General features: G+C 41.6%; 1 protein-coding gene across 2 annotated transcripts in view; it reads left to right on the top strand.

Moving 5' to 3' along the window:
- The first annotated feature begins 9,224 nt into the window (after positions 1–9,224).
- The window catches only part of COLQ (collagen like tail subunit of asymmetric acetylcholinesterase), a 43,973-nt gene continuing 30,152 nt past the window's right edge, over positions 9,225–23,045 (top strand). For both annotated transcript variants that reach the window (XM_030490680.1, XM_030489863.1), the window contains exons 1-2: positions 9,225–9,457; positions 22,589–22,701. In XM_030490680.1, coding sequence (XP_030346540.1) covers positions 9,352–9,457; positions 22,589–22,701 — 219 coding nt within the window. In that variant the 5' untranslated portion in view covers positions 9,225–9,351. The remainder of the gene's footprint in view (positions 9,458–22,588; positions 22,702–23,045) is intronic.

Here is a 23,045-nt window from a genome sequence, read left to right as displayed (position 1 = left end):
TGAGAGTATTTAACTGTATCAGTGTTTTGTGTCAGCTTTTGGAAATCAGCTTACATTGGATGTTTAGAAGAGTTGTTGAATAACCACAATAACATGCACAATTCATTTTAATAAGTGAAGATGCCTAGTAAATGGAAGGCAAAGAATTTGAAACTTTCAATAAGGGGAGGTGATAATGAAATAAAAAAATAATAACACTACAGTCTTGGATAGATGAAACTGTATGAAAGAAGACTATTTCGGAGGTGAAACAGAAGCAAAGTATCTCTGAATTGTCCTAATGTTATTAAAAGGAGCAAAATATTACAGATGCCGTAAGTCTGGAGAATGCTGATATATGTGGCTTCAGCCACTGGAAGTTTTTCTTCAAGCCCAGAGCATGGAATTAAAGGTATTGAACAGACTCAAGACCCCAAACTCAAGAGGAAGAAAATGACAGAGCCTCGGATGAGGGAAGCTGCTGTGTAAGAGGTACTGAGTGTAAATACTGAGACTTACATGTGACCAACAAGTGGTTACAGGAACAGTGTTACAGAGATGTCCAAAACCCATCAGGTAATTTACCTGTGGTACTACAGGTGAATCAGCAGCCAAAACACAATAGCCGGGATAAGGAATAAGAAGTAAGGTTTGTTACTGTCTCAACACCTCACAAGACAGTTTCAAGTGCTGAGTGCGTGTTCCTGCATCCTCTTGGTGTGTGCAGCTTGCTAACTGGTTTAGTTTGCAGTAATTGCTAACTTTTAGTTTCTTACTTAGTCTGCAGTAAACTCTATAGACTGTTTGCCCTATGAACGTTTGGGGGGGTGTATGTTGTGTATGCTTGACTTTGATTGTTATGCCATATAGCACATATCCACTTTGATAAGGAGGGAGATGTATACTTGGTCTGGCTAGATTTGTTCTTAAGCACGCATGCAAAATCCCAAGTACACTTAAAACAAGTAGCAATGCTTCTTCAGGCCTGCCACTCCATACCCAAGAAACTAGCACATACTGGCTGTAAACTATAGGAAAAGTCCTGTTAAGAAATGTGACTTCATTCCTGATGTAGTTCCTATACGTTGGAGTCAAAATCCCCATTGCAGCTCTTTTTATGCTATTTAAAGAGCTTGATGGCTGTGTTTAGAAGAGTGGTGGTTTGAGGTGATCTACTTACTGGTGTTCTGAGTTCAGACCAGGTAGCATAGCTGGTGATTGTCTTTATGACATACAGGCAATGTGACTTCTGCTAATTTATTTACTTAAAACTGAATATTGTAATGAGTAAGAAACAGCTATTTTGGAGGAGCAATTTGCTGTTTCTTTGGGTGATTTAATTGAAACCAGATGGACAAGGTTTAAAGAGGCCCTCAGTAAAGCAGGCCCTTCCAGCTAATTATGTCACACTAATATAAAAGAGAATTATTTCAGTGTCTGTTCTTTCCCGGAATCTCTAGACTGACTGAAATAGTGCAGAAATAAGAGAAATTAATAGAATGACAGTTTGCTTGCTTGAGTCAATATTCTTAGAAATCTTTTGTTTTCATCAATCTTTTCAAGGGGGTGATAGAGGTACGGAAGCACACTACTGAAAATATTGTCTAGAATAGTTTAATTCAGAATTCTTTTACTTTTTGTCAGCTATAGGACATCTGAGCAATCCAACTAGCAATTAGTTGTGTAATACCTTGTGTCAAATTCTAAACCGGATGCACAGAAAGGATGCTTTTGAAGACAGGATTTGAATTGCTGGAGTTTGGAGCTGAAGAAATGGATTAGCAGCCCATCTAAGGTTGTGTAAATGACCATGGGCACATGAATGTCAGCATCACAGAATATCCTTGCACATAGCTAATGGGAGATTTCCTCCAGTACTTTGTGTTGGTAATGCTACCACATGAGGAAGATAGTGAAAGATGATATAAGTCTTTTTACACCTTAAGTCTACACAGCAACATAAGTTTTTTGTGGCTTTTGCTTCCAGAAGGCAATCGCTATTACTAGGCATGAATTTTGTGCAATGACTGCCTGTAGCTGTTGCAGCATGAAACTTCAAGCCACCTGAGAAACACTGTTGGACAGAGAGGCCCTTCTGCTCTCCATATGGTGGCTACAGTGGCTTTGCCTACCTCTGCACCATCTTGGAGCTGCAGTGGTGTCAACATATCCTCAGGCACTCATCCAAGCTTGAGCTCCACAGTGTCTGCATACAAGTCTCTCTCTAGCAAAATCAGCACACAAAAAATATAAAAAAAAAAAAAAAAGTTGGCACTTCCTGGAAGTGTTTGAAGAACTTGTCATCTCTCTCCTTGGCACTGTCATTAAGGTAATGTGCACGTGTGTCATTTTATAGACCTTGGCACTGGGAGACACCGATGTCAATATTGGTGGACTTGCCAGGTACACCTGAAGTTCCAGCCAAAGCAGTGCATTCCTCTTGCAACAAGGAAACATGGCTGCTGGGATTTAGATATGTAAAACCTCATTAGCCAGGCCATAAGCCTTCTGCCTGCTCTGCAAACAGGGATATCATTCAAGTGCTCAGGAAATATGTTAGGAAAAATTAATATTTCAGCCCTACCAGAGATTTCAAGTTACCACAGATAAGCAGCTAATGCTGGGCCTCATTCTGTGTAGTTGAATCAGTGAGACCTTTGTATTAAAACTCAGTAGTAAGAGCTGTTTTCTCCTCCAAGTTAACATCCCTTTGAGCCAAATTGCTGCTTGGTAAGGATGTCTTAAATACAAATGATTGAAGCTTCAAGAGTAAGACTTTATAATGGAAATGCTAATGCAGTCTTAATTGCAGCTTCCTGATTCTGCAAAAGAAGCTGGGAAAATGCATGTGTCCAGTTAGATTAGGTTCAGCTGTTAGCCTGTGTTTGGAGGATGGCAACCCTGGCATCCCAGAATGACTGGGGAGTATGTACTGGCCATCCATTTTGTATGCTGCTGCAGTAAGAGCGTAGCCTGGGCTTCAAAGTGTGAAGCACTGTGAGAAAATAAAGCCTCTCCACCCATAGCCTGACCCAGCACCCCTGGAGATCAGCATGAAATTTGTCACCAGCTTACAATACCATGGCAGTTTTAAAACATATATGCAGGCTGCCCAACAACTATGCTGCTATAGAGAAGTCTCATTGAGTTCTGCTTGCTGTAATGTCACGGTCAGCACTTGTGGCCACTCATTTGCTAAAATAAAGAAAAAAGTCAAGCAAATTTGGCAACATACTGCTACTTCTTCCTGCTGTTCTACTGTGACCATTTCTTTGCACATCCCCAGCTTCATAATGTTGATTCTTTCACCAGGCCTTTGGATAAACCCATGAGTGTTGTTTTCTACTACTGCTCCCCAATTGGGTTCAGCAGCTCTGCTCCTGGTTTTGCATTCTGCAAGGCACAGGATCCCCATAAACATTTAGTGCCCAGAGGTACTCATGAGAGGAGAGGAAAACACGCTGTGGGGAAAATGAGGCATCCTTCTATGTTAAAAACAAGGTATCTGAAGCTTTTTCAAGCCCTTGTTTGGCAAGATACTTATACAACATACTTCATTTCAGGAGCAGCTTCATTGATTTCTCTTGCATGCCTGAGGTTACGCTTGTCATTAAGTCTTTTCCTGAATCCGTGGTGCTCTGGACACTCATCTGATAGGGATCCTCTACAGAAGGCCACAGTGCCTATGTAAGGGGACATTCTCCTATGTGTGTATGGTGTTTGGATCCATGTTTATGTGCATCTTTAGCGGGCTGTACTGCGGTATGAAAATTGGGAATAGGATGTTGCATTGCCAGCATCCATTAAGCTCTCTGGATTGGAGAGTCCTGAGCCTAGTGTGAGCATTACAACAGTAACATTAGTATTTTTTTCCTGCAAGAATGTTAACAGAGAAAAAAGAAGGTTGTGCTTTGTGGTGTTTAATTGATTGGGCTGTTTGGCAAGCTAGGTGATAAATCACATAAATTAGGAGTCATGAGAGCCAGCTACTGCCAGCTACTCTTCTGTTCTGTGCCTCCAGCAGCACTGCAGTGATACTAGTATGGGCAGCGAGTTCTGCAGGCTTTTACTAATAGAAGTAAATAACAGCACTGGACAATCCAAATGAAAATGAGATGGAAGAATTACTCTGAGGACTATTTCCATCTCCTCTAAATGTGAATATCAAGAACAGACTGGGTTACAGTTGTGACTTTTTTGTGATTCACCACCCTAGGATGTTAAAAGCTATTTATCTACTTACCTGCTAGTAAATATAGATCTCAGTTGCCCAGGACTCCCATTATCAAGGCTATTGTACACATGGATTTCTATGACCATCTTCCTTTTCCTCTAGAACATTTTTCCATGACTAATTTTAGGATTTATTTGTCCAGGATTTCCAAATACCTGGCAATCCTGGATACATCTCTTGATTCTGTGTAGGCTTATGATCTTGTATGATGAGTGCATCTCATCCAGGAAGTACCAGGTGTTCAGCATGGTGGTCTGCTCCTGCTCAGTAGATACAGCACAATAGGTATGTGTTTGGCTTACTCTGTGTGCACCAAATAACCATCTGGTACCTGAACATTGTGAGCAGCCATCAAACTTTTTGCATATTTGATCAACTCATTCAGCAAGTCCAGGGGATTCTTGCCTGTATGGATTTTTACAGCATGTGTGTGCACTGTAGGGAAGCGCAGGTTTTCTGCATGTCTACCGCATTATGTATATGGACATGTCAGCTGTGAATGGTAGTGCTGCCATTATGCAAAATTTTATGCAATCCCACAGTGAATGCCAAATGATTTGCAGTTTGAACAGCAAGGTCTAGAAGGCAGCTGAAACAGGAAAGGGGAAGCAGAGTAATCTTATAAAGGTCTGTGGCTGAATTATTGTTTTAAAATTGTTCTACTTTGTTGTGCCTTCCACCATTACAAGGCCACAGTGGGGTTCTGATAGCCGTGAAGAAAGTCGCTTTGCATTATCCCATAATTTTTAATCATGTCCATAACTTTTCTGTTCTGTAGTTTGTTCCGTTATCATCAACAGAAAAATAAATGATACATGCATATCATAGGAGGAAAAAAGCTGAAGGACTGAGTCTTTGAAATAGGTCTAAAAGTGCAAAATTTTGACCTGAACTTCCTAAAAATGGGGTGAGAGCTCTGGGAACAAATGGGCTGCTCTGGAAACAAATACAGATATAGAGATATAAAGATACTCTGAAAGGTGAAAAAATATTTTGGATTCCCTACCCAGTTATGCATTTTTGTGAACATGGAGGACAGAGAAAAGAGGAGGCCGGAAGGCCGCCACTTGTTGTGCAGTGCAGTGTGTAGCATCCATTAAGTGGCTAATTTCCAAAAAGGGATTGCTTTTGGAAGTTGCTAGACAGCAATGTCCTGCCTTCACCCTGTTCATCCAGTGGGTAATCTGAAGATTTACTAGTGCTGGCTTGCCTTTAACTGGCCACCTGCCGTATGCCTGATATCCAGCTGGGTGACTGGCACGGGTGGAGCTGTGGAGTAAGCCAGAACTTCATCATGTGGTTGAATTTACTTCATCGCACAGTTAGTGGGTCTGCTCCTATACGAGCTTCTGAGTTAAATTTAAATACACCAGCATTGTGAAGCCGTTTGTTGGTTTTCTGCACTTACTGTCTTCTTTACTTCAGCAGCTGCTTTTGTACTTCAGATAACACCTTCTGGGTTGAAAAGCTCAAGCAACAGCTACTTAAGCAGGTAAGCTGTGTAGACTTTGCTTTTCCATCATGTGTTGGTTGGCTTTTGACATTTTTAGTTGCTGTGGTATCTACTCAAAATAGGATTATTTCAAACTGCAGTTGATTTGCTGCAAGAAGTCTGTGGGGGTCTTTACCTTTGAACACTAAACTGCAGAACTGCAGAAACTGGGGTTCTCGCTGTAGAACAGTTTTTCAAAGTTAAGTAAGTCCTCAAAACCCCTTGTTCTCACTCAGGCCATTAGGGTATCTTATAAGACTCAGAAACTGCAGTGTGAAATCTTTGCTGTGTTTCTTTCTTAAGCTAATGTTATATGAAACAGAAATACTGCCAAAGCTGTTACATTTCCATTCAGTGAATGCTGCTCCTGGTATCAGCCACAATTCTAGGTGAGACAAGAATAAGAATTATAGATTACTGCTGTTTCAAGCAATGGCATAAATTTGTATAAAAATTTTAAGATTTTTCATTTATTTATCCCCCCAAAGATTTACAATATTTTTATCCCCAAATATTTATGGATCTTCTTCAGTGGTTACACCATGAAGTCATATTAATATGGGGTTTCACTACACCCAGCAACAGCAGCAGCAGTGAATATAGAAGAAAAAAAAGTCCTTTGTTATTGATTGCTATTTGGATAATAGAGACAAGGACTTACTTCACATCTCAGAGCACTGGCCTTAGCTACCTGCTGCAGAGCTATCTGAAGGGAGCAGAAGCTTTCCATTGGCTTTATGAGCCCATGGGAATAGCCATAAGAATGCACCGCCTGACTGAGCAAGTCCACAGATGATAGATGGCTCGGGGGCCTGGAAAGCACGTCTGTCAAATTTCTCACATCTTGTAAGATTCACACTGCTACGTGACACTTCCCCTCCTCAGGATTGCCTGTGTCCCATGCACCAATGCCACAGTGGTCAGAAACAAGCAGTGTAACCAGGTGTACATCCTTGTCATCTAGCATGGGGTGTCAGTCTTGTGCACTGTCACCTAAGTCAAAAGCATAAAGCCCGCAGCTATTGTCCACTTTATTTCCAACAGACTTCATTTGTCTCCTGCTGAAACCATTAGCAACCTTACAGATTGCTAACCAGCAGTTTCAGCTGGTTAGGCCAGTACCTTAAAATGAGAGGAAACAAAACCCTGCATTTGCACCTTGAGGTGGCCTGGCTTGCTGCCTTGTAATGAGTGAGCGCTCTCCTTTGTGTTGACCTAATGGTGGTCCCACTAAAAACCAGTGAGTTGAACTACCACTACACCATGATGAAAAAGTCTCTTCAAACATAAATCCAAACATCTCCTTTCAAGTCTTTTGTGGAAGATCATGTTTTCCACACAAGAGTGTTTGCCTACAGAGCTTTCTTCTTGCATTGGTTGAAAGTCAGACAGGCTCAGACTTTAGAGTGATGGAGATGCTGTGTCGAAAGGAGAATGTTAACAAAACATCCATTTTTAATCATGGTTCTCTACTGAAAAAAGCTGATAAAAATTGTACCTAAGAATTGACTGCAAAGCTATCTATGTGTGGGGTGTTTTAAAATCTGAAGCAGCCTTGGCTTTCTGCATCATCACTGGTCCCCTCTAATGTAGCATTCCTTCTTACAAGGAAAAGGTATATTCCTTGTTCCTATCTTCTTTAAAGCAGATCAGAGGGTGGACATGGTTTATGATAGAATTCCTTGCAATATTCTTTGAGGAAGACGTTGCATTTTTACCAAAACGTGTTTCTGGTTTAGGCTGAAGAACCAAGAACTGACATTGGTAAGGAGGTGATGGAGGAGGGGAAAGATATGGGTCCTACTGCATGATCTTAATTCTTTGCGGTATTATTGGATTAATTAATTTCCTTATCAAATAGAACATATTTTACACTACAAATTTCTACCAAATTTTCTATTGCTAAAAGACTGCAGGAAAATTTCAGGAGGAATTGAAGTTACTCAATTGTTGCTCTAGTGAGTTGGTCAAATGTTTTCAGAGGTGAACCTTTTGATACAATTTTGACGTTCTAACTTTTGAGCAATTTCTTCCAGTATCTATGCAGGCTTTCTTAGGGTTTGTCATGATAAACTTCTCAGCAGCTATGCCTTTCCCTCTGAGATGCGGCATGCCAACAGCTAATAGCACTTACTTAATCCATGGTCATCTTGGTCTAAGAAGGAAGAAGCCAAGCCACTGTCTTTACCAAAAATAGCCAAATACTAAAAAGTAACAGACAGTGGAATAAAGTAGATTAGATTAAAAAATAAATTCAGTTATCCAAAGTGTTGTAGTACTGGAAATAGATTTTAGAAAGCATTGTGGTTATATTATGTCCTTTAAGCATAGAAACATATAAGGCAGATGTGATTGTTCCTATCAAACCATTACATTTAGAAAGATTTTGTTAACATGTTTAAAATATCTTGAAAGTAACAGTCAAGAGCGTTTAACTAGAATTGTGGAATTACATCACTTTGCCCTTTAGTGGTATACTCAGTAGGAATTAACGCCCAGGGGGACAGGTCATTGTCTCTGCCAATGAGTACTTTACTCAAATGAAAAAAGCCCCATTAATTCTGTAATTATCCCAAAAGGTTTCCATGCTTGCCTTGGGAGGAGCAATAAACAGCAGGCAAAGAAAACCATCTCTATCTGGAAGAAAGGGAGTAATGACGGACAGCAAAGGAGTACCTCTACTTTTCATGGAAACCAAGGTCAGATTCCAGGCAGAAAGGAGGATCCCTCTGCTAGTTATTTGGAGGAAAGAAATTTGTTTGCAAAGCCTTTGGGAATTGCAAATGAGATGCAGAAACACCAAGCTTTTGTACAGATTACAAGGGTGTACGCTGCTTTTCAGAGAGTCAGAGGTGTGTTTTCTTCCCACAGTGCTGTGTAGACTGTTGACCATCACCACCCCAGGAGCTGATAGCATTTCACTCACCCCATCATGACACATGTATTGTTTCTTCCACCTGTTGCACCCTGTCAGTAAATCCTTACTGTCCTACAATGTCTGGCACTATCAGTGATACTGTCGTTTTCACTTAAGTACTAAATAATAATCTGTTCTGTGGTTTGTGAAGCCTTTGTGGCATCCCCCAGCTTGCGCTGCACTCTGTAAATGAATGCAACTACCAGTGACAAGCAGATGTTAGGTCACGGCTCATCTCTCTCATTAAGGCAATTAGTGACCTGTAGAAGATGATCGGTCAGGGTTTTTATGCATCTCGACATCAGTGTCTGGTTGCCTGCACCGAAGGATGCTGTTTATAGTCCCGTTCATAATTTCTCCCTTTCCTGCTCATCATTATTATTATCCAAAGTGCCTTTTTGCTTCTGTTAGCAAAACCCGAATCCCCCATGCCCCGGTTTTAGCAGCTAATGTCCACAATAGGGGCAACTGATCCAGCACAAGAGTTAAATATAACCGTGTCTAGTGTAAGGAGAAGATTTAATGGGAAATGGTTGTCATTCTTTCTTCCTAAAGGCACGGGAAGCGGGGGGAGAGAGAGGGAGACGTACACACACAGACACACACGCATCCCACAGCGAGGGAAGAGGCAGAGAGCAGGCAAGGCAGAGAGGGAGCGAGGGTAGAGAGAGAGAGATCCCCAAAGCAGCCCTGCACCTCTGAGCTGGAAGCTGCCAGGGCACAGCCAGCATGTTGGTCCTCAGCCCGCTTGTCTGGGGATCTTACCTGCAGCTTGTCTTCTGCTTTGCTTTATCTCAGACTGCGTACGTTGACAATGTCTTCTCAGTTTCAGCAGGTAAATTGCTTTAAGTCTTGTTACTATTCCTTGCTTGGAGCTCTTTGCACTTTGATTCTTGCACTGTCCAGTGATTGGGAACACAGGAGGAAAAAACAAATAGTTCAAATTGCAGATCTCGGTGAAGGGATTTTGCACTGCAGACCTGTTCTGCCACACACCGGGATGTTTTGTGGCTTGGTTGTTTCTGCTTTTTTCTTTATAATTTCTGTTTTTAACCCCCTCCCTTCCCTTCCCAATGAGAAATAGTAGACAAGATCCTCAGCTGCTTTAAAATGCCTTTTTTCCATTGGCTTCTATGGTGCTGTGCTAATTCATGGATCTGGCCCAATTAGTATACTACTTGCATGTCTGCATGTTTCTTTCTATTTTGGATTTGTTTAGGTGGATTACAGCAAGGGAAAGAGAATGAATCTCAATGTATATCTGCTTCTATAAATAAAGCCCTGACCTCAATGAGCGCTGCCAGAGTCCGACTGGATGTTAGCAGAATAAACATCATCTGGCTCTGGCTATGACACTAACAAATACTCGGATGACTTACATAGCAAACAAGAGTCCACTGCATGGAAAATCCCTGTTAGGCGAAGGCAAAACAAATTAGTCGTCAGCTGAGCCAGGGCACTGGAAATCCCACTTAATAGATTTTACAGTTTCATCAGCAAGACATTCCTTTAGCCACGCTCTGTGCAAAGGAAGGGGAAAGCTGGCCAGAACTCTGACTCCATCTCTCCTATGAGGAACTTTTACCAGCTCATGGCAAATCGCTGTCTCCCACCTTCTGTCTGTTATTCTGCATCTTGTCAACGGATATGCTTTCGACTAACATCTTGAATTCCTTCAGTGTCAAATCTGAGATGTTTCAACTGAGATTTGTAGTTCAAGTTCAGCTATACCTACATATCCCCCCTTCTCCGTGTCTTTCACATGAAGACAGAGACCAAAAGGTCTCTGCACATTTTAAGACTACATATAAAACCAGCCTTAGACATGAAGGTAAAGACACACTGCCTTTCTCTATCTCTGATCTCTGGTGTGACCACAGAGCCAGATGGTTTAATTCAAGGTGTTTATGAGAGAAGGCTATCGAGAGGGTAGCTTCTTTGAGGTGATAGATTTCTGCACTAAGTAACAGTATGCATGAATTCTTCTAAGGATTTTTTTTTAATCTTTTCAAATATGCAGAACCAGTACACTGCGTTTCACTCCAAATAGTCTGAACAGTCCATTCATTTAAAGAACTTAATAAGATTCTGAGGGGCAAAAGAGTAATGCAGATGTCCTTTGGGGAAAAGCCCTATAGCATTTAATAATGCAGCCATTACAGTCCTGTAGTCATTTCAGATAGCTTTTAAGATAGCATCTAGAGAAGCCTCATGTTTGAAGAAGTACATCCTTTGAAAAATAATTTGATCCATTCTTTCAAACCTTTAGGAACTAAGAGCTTTTTCTACTAAGCTCTGTGGGATGCTAAAAAGCATTTACATTTGTTACCATTTCTATTCAATTGGGTAGGCTTTTTTCATTATGTTGAGATAAGTTAATGCTGAGGTACAGGAATTGCCAAGATTTATTTTCACTCATATATTCCAAATTGCTTTGCAATAACATGTACATTATTAGACCTCAAATTTGTTTACTTGACACTTGTAGGGACCACCCAGACAAACAAGAATGTCACATATCCATCACCTGCATGGCCTGGACTTTCTCCTATGGCACACACTTCTCTAGAGAAGCCATTTAAACTGTCCTCTTGAAAAACTGCAGTTCAACAAATAACTTTCCCCTTAGAAGAGGAAAGACTTCTCATCTCCGTTGAAATCATAGTAGGAGGGGCAAATATGAGGGAAAATGACAGGCTCTGCCCTTTGCAGTAGAATATTTTCCATAGTGCAGCCCCAGGGCCTTGCCTGCAAGAGACCCCAGGGCTCCCCGGGCAGAGACTGCAGCCAGCCAACAGCTTCTGGTTTTAGGCTTGGAGAACGTGTGAACCTGATTGAGAAATCTGGTTCCCAGTGTGGCAGTTTGGGCAGATTGCCATCCCTTGCACCACTCTGTGACAAAGCCCCGCTTCGTGCTCTTCTGGCCAAGCCACTGGAAATCACCTTTATATCCAGCAAGCATTAGCAAGGCTTCCATCACAAATATATTATAAATGTTTATATGATAATACGTGGATGAAATAGCATCAGGCAGATGATTCAGTCATAATCCCACAACTGCAGGGCTGGATTAAGAGCCATACTTTGGGAAGCTGTTACATACCTGTGTGCCATTATTACTTGCTGATCAGGGCTATTTGGTATGAAAAATGGTGTAATAAAAAATTCCTTTAGTGCTTTGGTTGAATCTGCATTTTAAGAAATATCTCCTAAGAAAAAAGCTGGTAGAAATCTCACAGCAGGTACAGAAGGTGAATTAATTCTATTTAAACTCTCAGTTATTTTAATGGTTTCTGGAATGTTCTGTAACTGTCAGCTGTATCTGGCACCAGGATGTAATTTCACATTTAAAGAATGGATTTAGCGCTGTACTTAAACATTCTAAAGCTAATCACATTTAACAGTGAGGATGTTCTTAAGCGACAACTTGTCTTTCCTACAGTTGGAAATGCATTTGGGTATTTTCCAGGTATGTCTGAAAACTTCTGGGCTAAAAGTACTTTTATTTCTGCATAGCAACAGGTCACATATAAAAAGTTTTAGAGGTCACAAAGCAGTAACTGGAAAGCAGAGATAAACAACTAGTAAGGAGGAAATAGGCTTGCAGAATAATTGGGGAAAGAAGGATAATCTGGATCTTTGTTTTGCTGCCAACTCCATGTTATACTCCCATCAGCCTCAAGCAACAGTACATCCTTGTTTCTGAAAGTATTTTGAATGTCACGTCAGCTCCAAAGAGTTGAGTCTTCTGGTGCTGAAGCATCATTTCTGAGGAAATACTTCAGGGAATAATACTACAACACACTCAAGCATGTTGCTGTGGTTCCACATGGCAGTGAAGATCCCCAGGAGTGGGTAGCTCAACCCTCCTGGAGACAGAAGGTTTCTTTTCAGGGTAACCTGTTGTATCCCACCCTTATGCCACTGCATTTATGGTGTCATTTATAACTATTTTTCAAAGCTCTGCTCTCTGAGGTTCCTGCATTGTGCGCTTGAGGAGGTTGCACTCACGTGATGTAAACTAGGCATGAATTTTATACTCATTTTTAGTAGCGTTACATGAACTATCTGCACCTTGTAAGGACCAGCCTGAAGGGAGCCACCTTCCAAATTCAGGTAGTAGAAAGACTCTTCCTCTCCCCTTCATTCCTTCTCCTCCTCTATTCAACTCACCCAGGCCAAAGATTTCTGAGGTTTTGCAGAGAGACGGGAAAGTATTTAAATTACCAGCAACAGCTGCAGAATAAGAATGGTATCTTGATGCTTTTTCTGACCCAAACTGCCTTTTACATGTGCCACAAATGTATATGCATTGACTGAGTTTTCTCCTACGATCAATATTGATACACAGCCCTATGAAAAGAATATGCTTGATTAATTTAAATGAACGAAACGGGATGGTAGCATCGGAGCACTATCAACAGTACTCCTCATGCTTTCTTGCCCATTATTGACCCCCCCAAAAAAAGGAACACCAGGTCTCACTGAGCAGGTAGTACAGCCTCTTTGATTTGGGAAGGTGTGACACTAACCTGCAACCAGACCTCATGTGGAATAGGTGCAGAAAACTGTTCAGCTTTCTTGTGGACCAGCACCATTGGAGCAGTAAGAGCCACAGTGATGGGCAAGGTGGATTTGGAACAGGAGCTGTGCAGCCTTGAGTGGGCAGTGCGGGGAGGGGACCTTGGCACCCTCTGTGTTGCTGAACTAGGGAAAAGGATGCTGTGCATTTAAGAACGAAACATCAGGAGAGACAAAACATAAAACCAAGTGGCAATTCCTGACATCGCTGGAATCAGGATCTCAGCTGCTGTTCTGTAATATATGACCCCCTCGTTCCTTTTGGGTTTTGTTTTGGGTTTTTTCCTCTAATGACGCAACCTTTAGGAACCCTAAACATTGCCCAAAAGGACAGAAGAGATGTCAGGTGGATGATTTTGTTTCTAAGGAGAGTAATTGTAAACATTTATTTATGTAAAAATCACAAGGGAGAAAAGGATCAGAGTGCTTACAGGACTAAGAAAGATTCAGAAGGAATTTAAAATAAGACCAAATGTAAAAGCTGGAAGACTCTCACAGGCAGCAGCCAGAGTCCACTGGGAAAACAGCCCAAAGAATGACTAGCAAGCACAGATGAATCTTTGAGGGGCAAAAATATCAGCCCAGCGGAGGAAGCCTGGCTCTGCTCTGGAAAGTCAGCATGGGCCCAGGAGGTGCCCAGCATCCTGACACTGTTGGTCAAGGGTTTTCTCATGGAACACACATGAGCAGGAAAGCTTTGAGTACACTAAAATTCCTAATGGAAATGAGCCACTGACAGAGGCTACAGCTTCCTTAGGAGAAGGAAAGCAGAGTATCATTGGCCATAAGACAAGGCAGTCACCTGGCTGTGCATTGGGCTAGGCAAAGGTCTTGGGGCTGGCCTCTCTTAGGGGTGAGCATTTAAAAGCTTTCTATCTTGTTTGTGGTTCATAGAAGCCTGAAAGGGAGGCAACAATTTCTTTCAGTAGAACAGCTCTTCAGCTTGAGAGAAAAACATAACTTTGGGATAGGCCCAAATGAGTGGCTAGAACAATAAGCCAAAAGAAATGTTGTACAGTGGTTAACCTTCGAAGAAGGTAGTTCCTGAACAGCCTCTGGGAAAAGGCTTGGACTGGTAGCAAATAACAGGCTGGTATAGTGTGGTTACTCTTGCTTTAAGTAAATGAGTCATTAAAATAAACACAGTTAGGTTAAAGAAGCACTTGATTTGTCTTTATCCATAGTTTCACGCCCTGGTAGAGATGACTTGTGAGAATCTCAGATTGGGTTCCATGCTTGAGTCAATGCAGACAATACTCAGGGATGAGGTTACCTAAGGATCATAGACCTTTCTCTCATGGCATACGGTGAACACTCATTTACTCAAGAAAATGCATGTCAAAGTGCCACATGGTGTCCCTGCCAGAGTTCCCCTGTTCCCTCTGGTTTAATATAAAGGTTGACTTGTTTGGCTTCATGTGGTGAGCTGATGGGGGCAGAGGCATGCTGAAATACAGAAGGCAAGTTTCATACCTGGACTCCTGAAGTGCAGGAAGCTGGGACTGCACCACTGGGCGACATTTTTGTGACAAGTAAGGCAGCTGTCCAGCCTGAAGCTGTGGAAGCTCCTCTGGAGACACAGCACAAGCAAAGCCAGTAGTTGTTTCGTGGTGAAGAAGTTCTCCAGCTGCCAGGGACAGAGGTCAGTACAGGAGCGGAGGCAGTTCTTGCTTGTCTTTCCAGCAAAGGAAGCAGTAACTGATCCGAAGGGTTTTCTATAACCTGTGAATATTTCTGACAGGCACCAGCCAGTCCAAAAGGGAACCTCAGTGCAAGAATGGGAGCTCCACTAACAAACAATCCAAAGTGCTGTAAAATCAGTTTATTCCCTATGTACTTGTGGACAGTGTTTTGTAGACCTCTGTTCCTAGTACAGAGAGTTCGTTTGTGGGTTTGTCAATGTTACCAAACCCCTGCACAGGAAGGGAACAGTCTGTGACTGAGCATTTTAGCCTCCTTGGTTTTTACAGCCTGGTTCATATGGGACACAGGGGCTCTCTGTGGGTAGGCTGTATTGACACAGGAGCACCAGCAGCATGATTGCAGCAAAAAAAATTACTAATCTTAATTAAAACTATAGAAAAATATCATTTGTGTTTATACAGGAAGAAGTTTGCTGTCAGGATAGGCCATGTATCCCTGCAGTCTTCAACTCTCAGTGCTAGAATAGCATGTGACTGCAAAATCAGGGGGCACATTCATCTGTAATTCAGTAGTGGACTCACCCAGGACATGTCCAGGAGACCTACATCATGCTGCAGCATAGAAGGTAGAAGGGAACGGGGAAAGCCCTTCAGTTCTAGGGCTTTGAGGAAGATCAGAAACGACAAGAGAGAAAAAGCCCACAGGAATTAACAGACCCCAAACTAGATGTGCTGTTTCTTCTCTCCAACGAATCATTACTTTAATGAAAAGGGAATTGGGGGGCTGCTTTCTGTAGTCATGCAATTGTAATGGTAAAAAAGCATTTGGGATAAGAAGATGGATATAGGAAGAATGCAGAAGAGGACTGAGACTGGGGGAAAGAGAAAAGAAGCTATTAACCATTTTTCTCAGGAATTTGCAAATGTGTGTGCATAAATCATGTGCCTGAGGAATGTACACAAGTAAAGGGAGGTGCTTTGTCTAAAGAAGGCAGTGCCCCAATTTCAGTTTTCTTTTATCCAGGGAAAAATGTTGATTGATTTTATTTTATTTTAGCTTCTTGAGACTACAAAGGTAATGACTTTTTACAATACCAAGTCGATACAGAGTTATTTTTTGTGAAAGGCAGGAGAATAAAGTCACCTAGGCTGTGAATCTGTTGCAGCGAGGGAGTCATGAGGCATTAATCTAGTCCATGGCAGCAAAGTCTTAAAGAGGAATTTGAAAGCATATCTCTGAAGTGTTTCTGAGCACACAGCAACACCCACAGTCTCATAGGGATTGTCTGGGACTCTCTGAGCATACGGTGGAACAACATCAAAGTCAAGTACATGTTTGATCTGTGCCAGCACTGACAGATTATGATCTTGCAGTTGCAGAAGGGTGGCAGTGGTGTCTCTCGGCTTTGTGGCTTCTGATCTCACAGATAAAGTGGGAGAGGACTGTGCAGCAGTGAATGACTTGTAGAAGTCTTTTGGGGCTGATGAAGCAGCCATCTTGCATTAATCTTTTGGATTTCAAGCTCTTCTACAGACTGTAGAAGGTTCTTAGGCTTTATATAGAGTATATATATTACACTTCTGGCATGACAAGCAGTTGAGTTTTATAATCCAGTTCATAAAATGACTGAGATGACATACTGTGGTTTACCAGACTGGAACTCTGTTTCTGGTATTGTAATTGAGCTGTCTGTGGCTGTGGGGGAGTTACTTAACTTCTCTGTGCCTCAGTTTCTCATGCACTGAAGGGGAGCACATAGAGTTGCCAACATTGTTTAGCAGTGTTTAGAACTCTGGGCATCTGCAAATGGAAGGCAATAGAAAGAAAATGGCACAAAATAGCCCCATTGTGGTTATAGGGATTTATAAGCCATGGGTTTATTTTATAAACCCATATAGTAACCCATGTTCCACCCATGAGATTTTATTGGGATTTTCATGTTCTTGTGAAACTGGAGTGCAGAACCAACCCAAGCAAATGCTTCTCTTTCGGTACTGACCTCAGAATTTTCCTACTGCAGCCAATCGGAGAGAGCAGTATCTAATCTTTTGGCATATGCATTGCCCTCATACACGCACATACACACAGATTAAATGTCTGAAATATTTGCATATAGGGAATAAAAGGCCTTTCCCTGCTTAGAAATCTTTGTTTTCTTGCGTCTTGCCATTTCTGCAGTGTTTTCTAAGGCTGTCCTGCAAAGATGCAGCTACCTACAACTGCCCAGCTGGGCTGCAAGGGGCTCACTGGGGCCTCACTGCCTGTGAGCACATGGGAGGTGCTTGGAGATGCTGGGGGACGTGGGCTAAGTATTAGATGGGGACTGGGGACAGAGTGTCCTTGCTCCTCCGGCCGGGTGAATACTGAGATCCGCTATCCAGGCGGTGTGCCAGGGTTCCTGCTATTGTCAAGCTTGTTGAACGTTGACTGATTTTAAATACTTCTATTTATTCATTTATTTGTTTATTTATTTATTTATTATGACAGCTTCTGAGTGTGAGCCAGCTGGTAAAGTGCACATTACTGCTGCCACAGCCCGTAGCCACTTTGGGAATTAAAAATGGAGTATTTTCAGATTTTTATGAGTTTTCCTTGGCTGAAAAGAAACTTGCAAAGGTTTCAGGTGGATTTGTTTATTTTTTGGTCAGAAGGATGGCGGATTAATTTCTAATCAGATTTTCTCTGTTCCTTAAATACTCTGAAGCCCCATTTCAAGCAAGAGGAAATCAGAAGCAGGGGAGGGGGAGAGCTGCAGCTCTGTCTCATCCTGTAACTCCCAGGGGAGCTTCAGGTGGAGGGTCACCACCTCCTCCACGCAGACACCATTACCTAAGCTGTAGGGCTTGGTATACTTCTTTGACACGTTTATGTTAGCTGGTTTATAGGGAAAGATATATTTAGCCCATCAACTATAAGGTCTTAAGTTCAAAAGTGTACTGAGAGATGCAGGCTCTTCAACCTGACTGTTTAACCCAGCTCCAGACACCAGCTGTATTCCCAGCTGTGCTTATATGTCCGTAAGGCACATTTTTGGTCACAAAACTTTGTAAAACATGTTTTAAAGAGGTATGTATTGTTAATGCTGAAGCGTGTCTTTGGAGTTTTAAAGCAGAGCTTAGTTCCTGCATCTGGCTGTAAATAAAGGATTTTGGCCTATATGGTTCTCAAAAGACACTTTTGACAGGCTCTTAAACTTCCCTAACTTAAAAGGAAAATGTGCTTTAGTCACCTTGCAATAGATGTACAGAATGGCACTGGGTGGCTGTGGCCCCTGGCACACTGCTCTTCTTGCGAGGAGGGTAAGAGGAGCCTGAATGAATGACAACAAAGCAGATGAAAGCAGATGAAAGTCTCAGTTTCAGCTGGACAAGCCCACATTCATTAACTGACTAGTCTGCCCAGCTTGTTTATTATTAATTCTGAGTGCCATCCAAGCAGGAGAAGCACCTGTGTTGGGGTATCAGCCATCAGAGGTCCCTGTCTAGCAGAGTCCTGCCCATCACAAGCTGGCAGGCCACCAGCACTGCTGTCAGGGTGACAAGCCTTTGGATAGCAGCTCGGCTTCCCGTCAGGGCTTGCTGGAAGAATGTGGTTGCAAATAGGAAGGGAAACACATGTTAAGTACCTCTTTCCTTTCATGCCCTTTCCTCCTGACAGTTGGCCTACAGCTTTGTGATTCATAGGATCATAAAAAGATTTGGGTTGGAAAGGACCTTAAGATCATCTAGTTCCAACCCTCCTGCCTTGGGCAGGGACACCACACATTAAATCATGTCACCCAAGACTCCATCCAACCCGGCCTTGAACACTGCCAGGGATGGAGCATTCACAGCATCCTTGGGCAACCTGTTCCAGTGTCCCACCACCCTCACAGTAAAGAACTTCTTCCTTATATCTAACTTGAACTTCTCCTGTTTAAGTTTGAACCCGTTACCCCTTGTCCTATCGCTAGAGTCCCTAATGAAGGGTCAGTCCCTCTCCAGCATCCTTGTAGGCCCCCTTCAGATACTGGAAGGCTGTTATGAGGTCTCCACACAGCCTTCTCTTCTCTAGGCTTTAGGATAAAAGTCACTTTCAGGGTTTATTTATGAGGTTTTTATTCAATGAAATCCTGTAAGTCCAGCTGCAACCCAGGGCAGCACTTCTCTGGTACCCCCGCTGTACTGTAGCTGAGGGGGTTTGAGGGTTGAAGGTCAGCTCTAGGATCAGCACTAGGAGAGCTCAGAGACCTCATATGAGCCCCATTCCAGGGGACTTGGCATGGATGAAAGCTTCTCTCTGTCTCTATGTTAGATCACCCCGGATAAGAGTTCCCAGATTCCAGCTATGGTCAGAAGCAAGCAGCCTGCAGGAACAAAATGAAACATTGCAACGGCTTATCTGGAATATGTTATTTTATGAAGCAACCATTGCCAGTATACCCATAGATATATATATATAGTTACTTTCTTGAACTAGATTAACATATAGCCTAGACTGTAAAAATAGTTTGAGTTTGAAAAGGGTAAAGACTTTCTATTTTAAAGCTGACTATTATAATTTTTATGTTCTCTGAAAACAACTGTCACTTAGACAAGTCCTAGAAGGAGTTTTTAATTTTGTTTTCCTTCTTTTATTGAATACGTTCTTCGATATTGAAGTTGTTGACAGAGCAATTTCCATAGGAGATATGTAAACACACACTGAGTGTAGGCAGGGTCTTCATATTTCACAGAAAACTATGACAGTCCTATTCTTGGGCTGAGATTTTTTCCACTGATGGGACCGGAGTATTCTGAAGCTGTGTTTAGCAAACAAAGCTAACCTGAAGCCTAAAAATATACATTGCATTTGCAGAGAGCCTGTAAGCCTGTCAAGGTAACCCTGTTGTGATAGAAAACAAGCCAATACTGAACTGGTTGTACATCTTGGACCTATCGCAGTTACAAAATCCGTACCAATGAAATGTGGTGCTTATTGGAAGACCAGATTATAGCAGTCATACCTGTAGTCATTCAGTGACCTGCTTTTTTTCTCTATCTGCTGTCCTATCACCTTTCATACCTGAATGTGGGACGTCCTTGGGTCCAGGACCAGCCTTTTCTTAAATATTTGCTTTACAAATACACTTTCCAGAGCATAGCTGTGCTTAATGATGGAGCCCCTGAAATATTAACTGCATCATTAATAATTTATATCTATCCTACAGAATAGTAATTAGATGCTTTTTTCTTGTTTCTGCTTTGAGATCAGTACATGCTATCACCATTTATACCAGCAAACTTAAATAGGGTTTCAACCTAACTTTTGGTACAGTAGTATTAGAATAAGACTATAAAGACTGAAATCAGTGGCTGGTTTGCTACTGACTTGTTTAATTAGGGTGATTTTCACAATAAAACCCATTCCACAGAGTTTCAGACTTTGCTGCTAAGAAAAAAATCCAAACACTTTATAACCCAGGACTTGACTTTACTCATAAGGACCTGATAAATTAATACTATTAAAACTGTAGATGTACATCTGTATTTAACCTTATCTTTGCAAAATAATTAAAAGACAACACTTCTTTATAAAAAAAAAAAGGCAGTACAACTGCAGTAACTCAAACCTTTTTCTACAGTGCCTGGTAGTGATCTCTTAGCAACTAAACCACGTTGAGCCAGCTTTGATATTCTTATTCTTATTGAATGATAATAATCATATTGAAATTTAGCTAGATCATGGAATAAAGTAATACTAAGAAAGAGTGATGATATTGGAATATGGCCTAAAAAAAATAATAAGCACACTTTAGGCCTGTTAAATTACCAGCTGTCCATTGCTTTAGTAATATGCAATTTAGTCCCAATGCAATACGTTCAGATACAATCTTGAAATTAAGACAACACAGAAGTATATGTAGTAAAAATTGAAGACCTTAGTTAGATCTGCGTAAAAGTGACTGAATTCAGGATAAGCCAATACAGAATTTAGCTCTACTTATCTTTGTATTTTTTCACTTGTGCGACTGGAGACAGGCAAACTCAAACCTTTGTTACTTTTTAAAAGGCATTGGCCGTTTCAGTATGTATTTAAATCTTGAAATGAATTAATATGGGTCCATTTTTAAACTGACAGAGGGTAGATTTAGATTAGATATTAGGAAAAAATTCTTCACTATGAGGGTGGTGAGACACTGGCACAGGTTGCCCAGAGAAGTTTTGGATGTCCCATCCCTGGCAATGTTCAAAGCCAGGTTGGACGGGGCTTTGAGCAGCCTGGTCTGGTGGAAGATGTCCCTACCTGTTGCAGGGGGTTGGAACTAAATGAGCTTTCCAGTCCCTTCCAACCCAAATCATCCTATGAGTCTATAATTTTTATTTCTTTATTTATTTATTAATTATAAATCTTCTGACTTTCTGTTAAATTTAAGGTTTTGGTTCAGTTTCAAATTTGCGAGATGAGGTTGTAAAAGAGTCTTCATTATGGACCCTTTCAGACTTTAATTGACTCATCTCTCAAAGATATTATTGCAAATAGTATTTTGATAGAGAAAAATATCTGGATAACATAAACTATGCCTGAATGCTGCTGAATCACATTCCTCTGGGCATGCACATTTTCTGTGCATCAGGACTGAGAAAATGCTGTCTCTATTAACAGCATGGGATGATGGAACTGATATAATACATTTTCTGAGACTTTTTAAAAACTAAAACTACCTCTGTCCCTTAGAAAATTTGCCTTACCTTGAGATGTGACTAATATCCAGCCTGTGATTGATTTGCACACAAATCTAGCAATTTTGTCCAGGTTGCTTTCCTAGAAACTTAATTTAGAGATTTTCTATTAATACCAGGTACTCCAACATAGGCTTTTCTTCCTACTGTATTTGGCTCCCTGCCACCCTTCAGTTCACAGACACCCATTCCAGCTGCCATTTGCCAAAGGAAGAAACCAACAGACGTAAATAAATGTTTGCTGTCCTTGGCAAAACCTTTGCAAAAGGCCTCCACCCTGATTAGAGATGTATTTCCCAAGGAGTAAATAGATGCAGAACACCACCCCACTCCCACACCCCCCTCCCCCCCAGTATAAATGCATCATCTTCACACCCTTTCTCTGTGAATCTTTGGTCACAGCTTCTCAGATTGTTGATGGAAATTTACCTCTTAGAAAAGGTTAAATACACTGGTGAACACAACTGAGATCCTGCCTTACCAGTCAGCTCGTGACGAAGCTACCAGCTAAATCTGGGTTGCAGAGTATTTATTCTTAGGGATGATGCACGAATAAGAAATACGGCAACCTGATTTCAGTCCCAGGGGAAATATAAGCAAATGTGCTGTAGGACAGCTTCCCACTCTGTTATCAACAAGTGCCTGAAACAATTTGGTCCACGAGAGTGTTAGTGGGCAACAGCACGGAGTGCTTCCTCACGGCATGAGGGCTGTAATGGGAATGAGAAGTTGCTATTTCTAATAAACTTTTGGAAGAAGAGAGAGAAAGCAAGAAATATTTCTATTTTCCAGTGTTGCCTATCAGAAATTTTCCAAAATAGCCACATTAAAAGCTTAAATCTCCACACAGCCTTCCTTCAGCACAAGAAGGAATTTATAGACTTGAGGGACCACCTGGTTTCTTAAATCCCTGCTTGGATTACAGTGTTACAATCAATGCACATGGGATGTAGGAAAATCCTGTGGAATGGAAACTCCTCTTATGCTGTAAGAGATGTTTGTGGTGTTCAAGACAACCCATGAGTGTTTGTATTGAACAGATCTCCCTTGTTTGGAACAGAAGAAACAGCTCAACCTCAGAGCGTGCTGCCTCCTCATCCCTCCTCCACCGCCCCTGTTCCCACCACCGTCCTTCAGGCATGGCTGGAACACTGTAAGTGTGACCCTGGAGCCTTTCTCTTCTTTTTAAATGAGTCTATCTATATACGACAAAGACTGAAGCATCCTCTCAAGCACTGCTGCATGGTGTCACTCAGCAAACCTCTCTGGTCTGGCTGTGTTGATATGGCTCTGTTAGGAGAATCATTCCACATCCCAGACTGGAGCTTGAAGGAAATCTCAAATAGGTCAAGGCATGAAATGAAGTAGGGTTTGTTCAGGCAGTTAACTCAATGAACTTAAAATATTCTCCTTATTCTGTTTTGGGAACTTACTTAGAGCAAGGCAATCCTGAACTAAAGGAAATAGCAATGCAATAAACCAAGTAAGGACAGAAAG

The sequence above is a fragment of the Strigops habroptila genome, chromosome 1 (assembly GCF_004027225.2).
Source record: "Strigops habroptila isolate Jane chromosome 1, bStrHab1.2.pri, whole genome shotgun sequence".
NCBI lineage: Eukaryota > Metazoa > Chordata > Aves > Psittaciformes > Psittacidae > Strigops > Strigops habroptila.
This window is presented reverse-complemented; position numbering and strand designations above follow the sequence as displayed.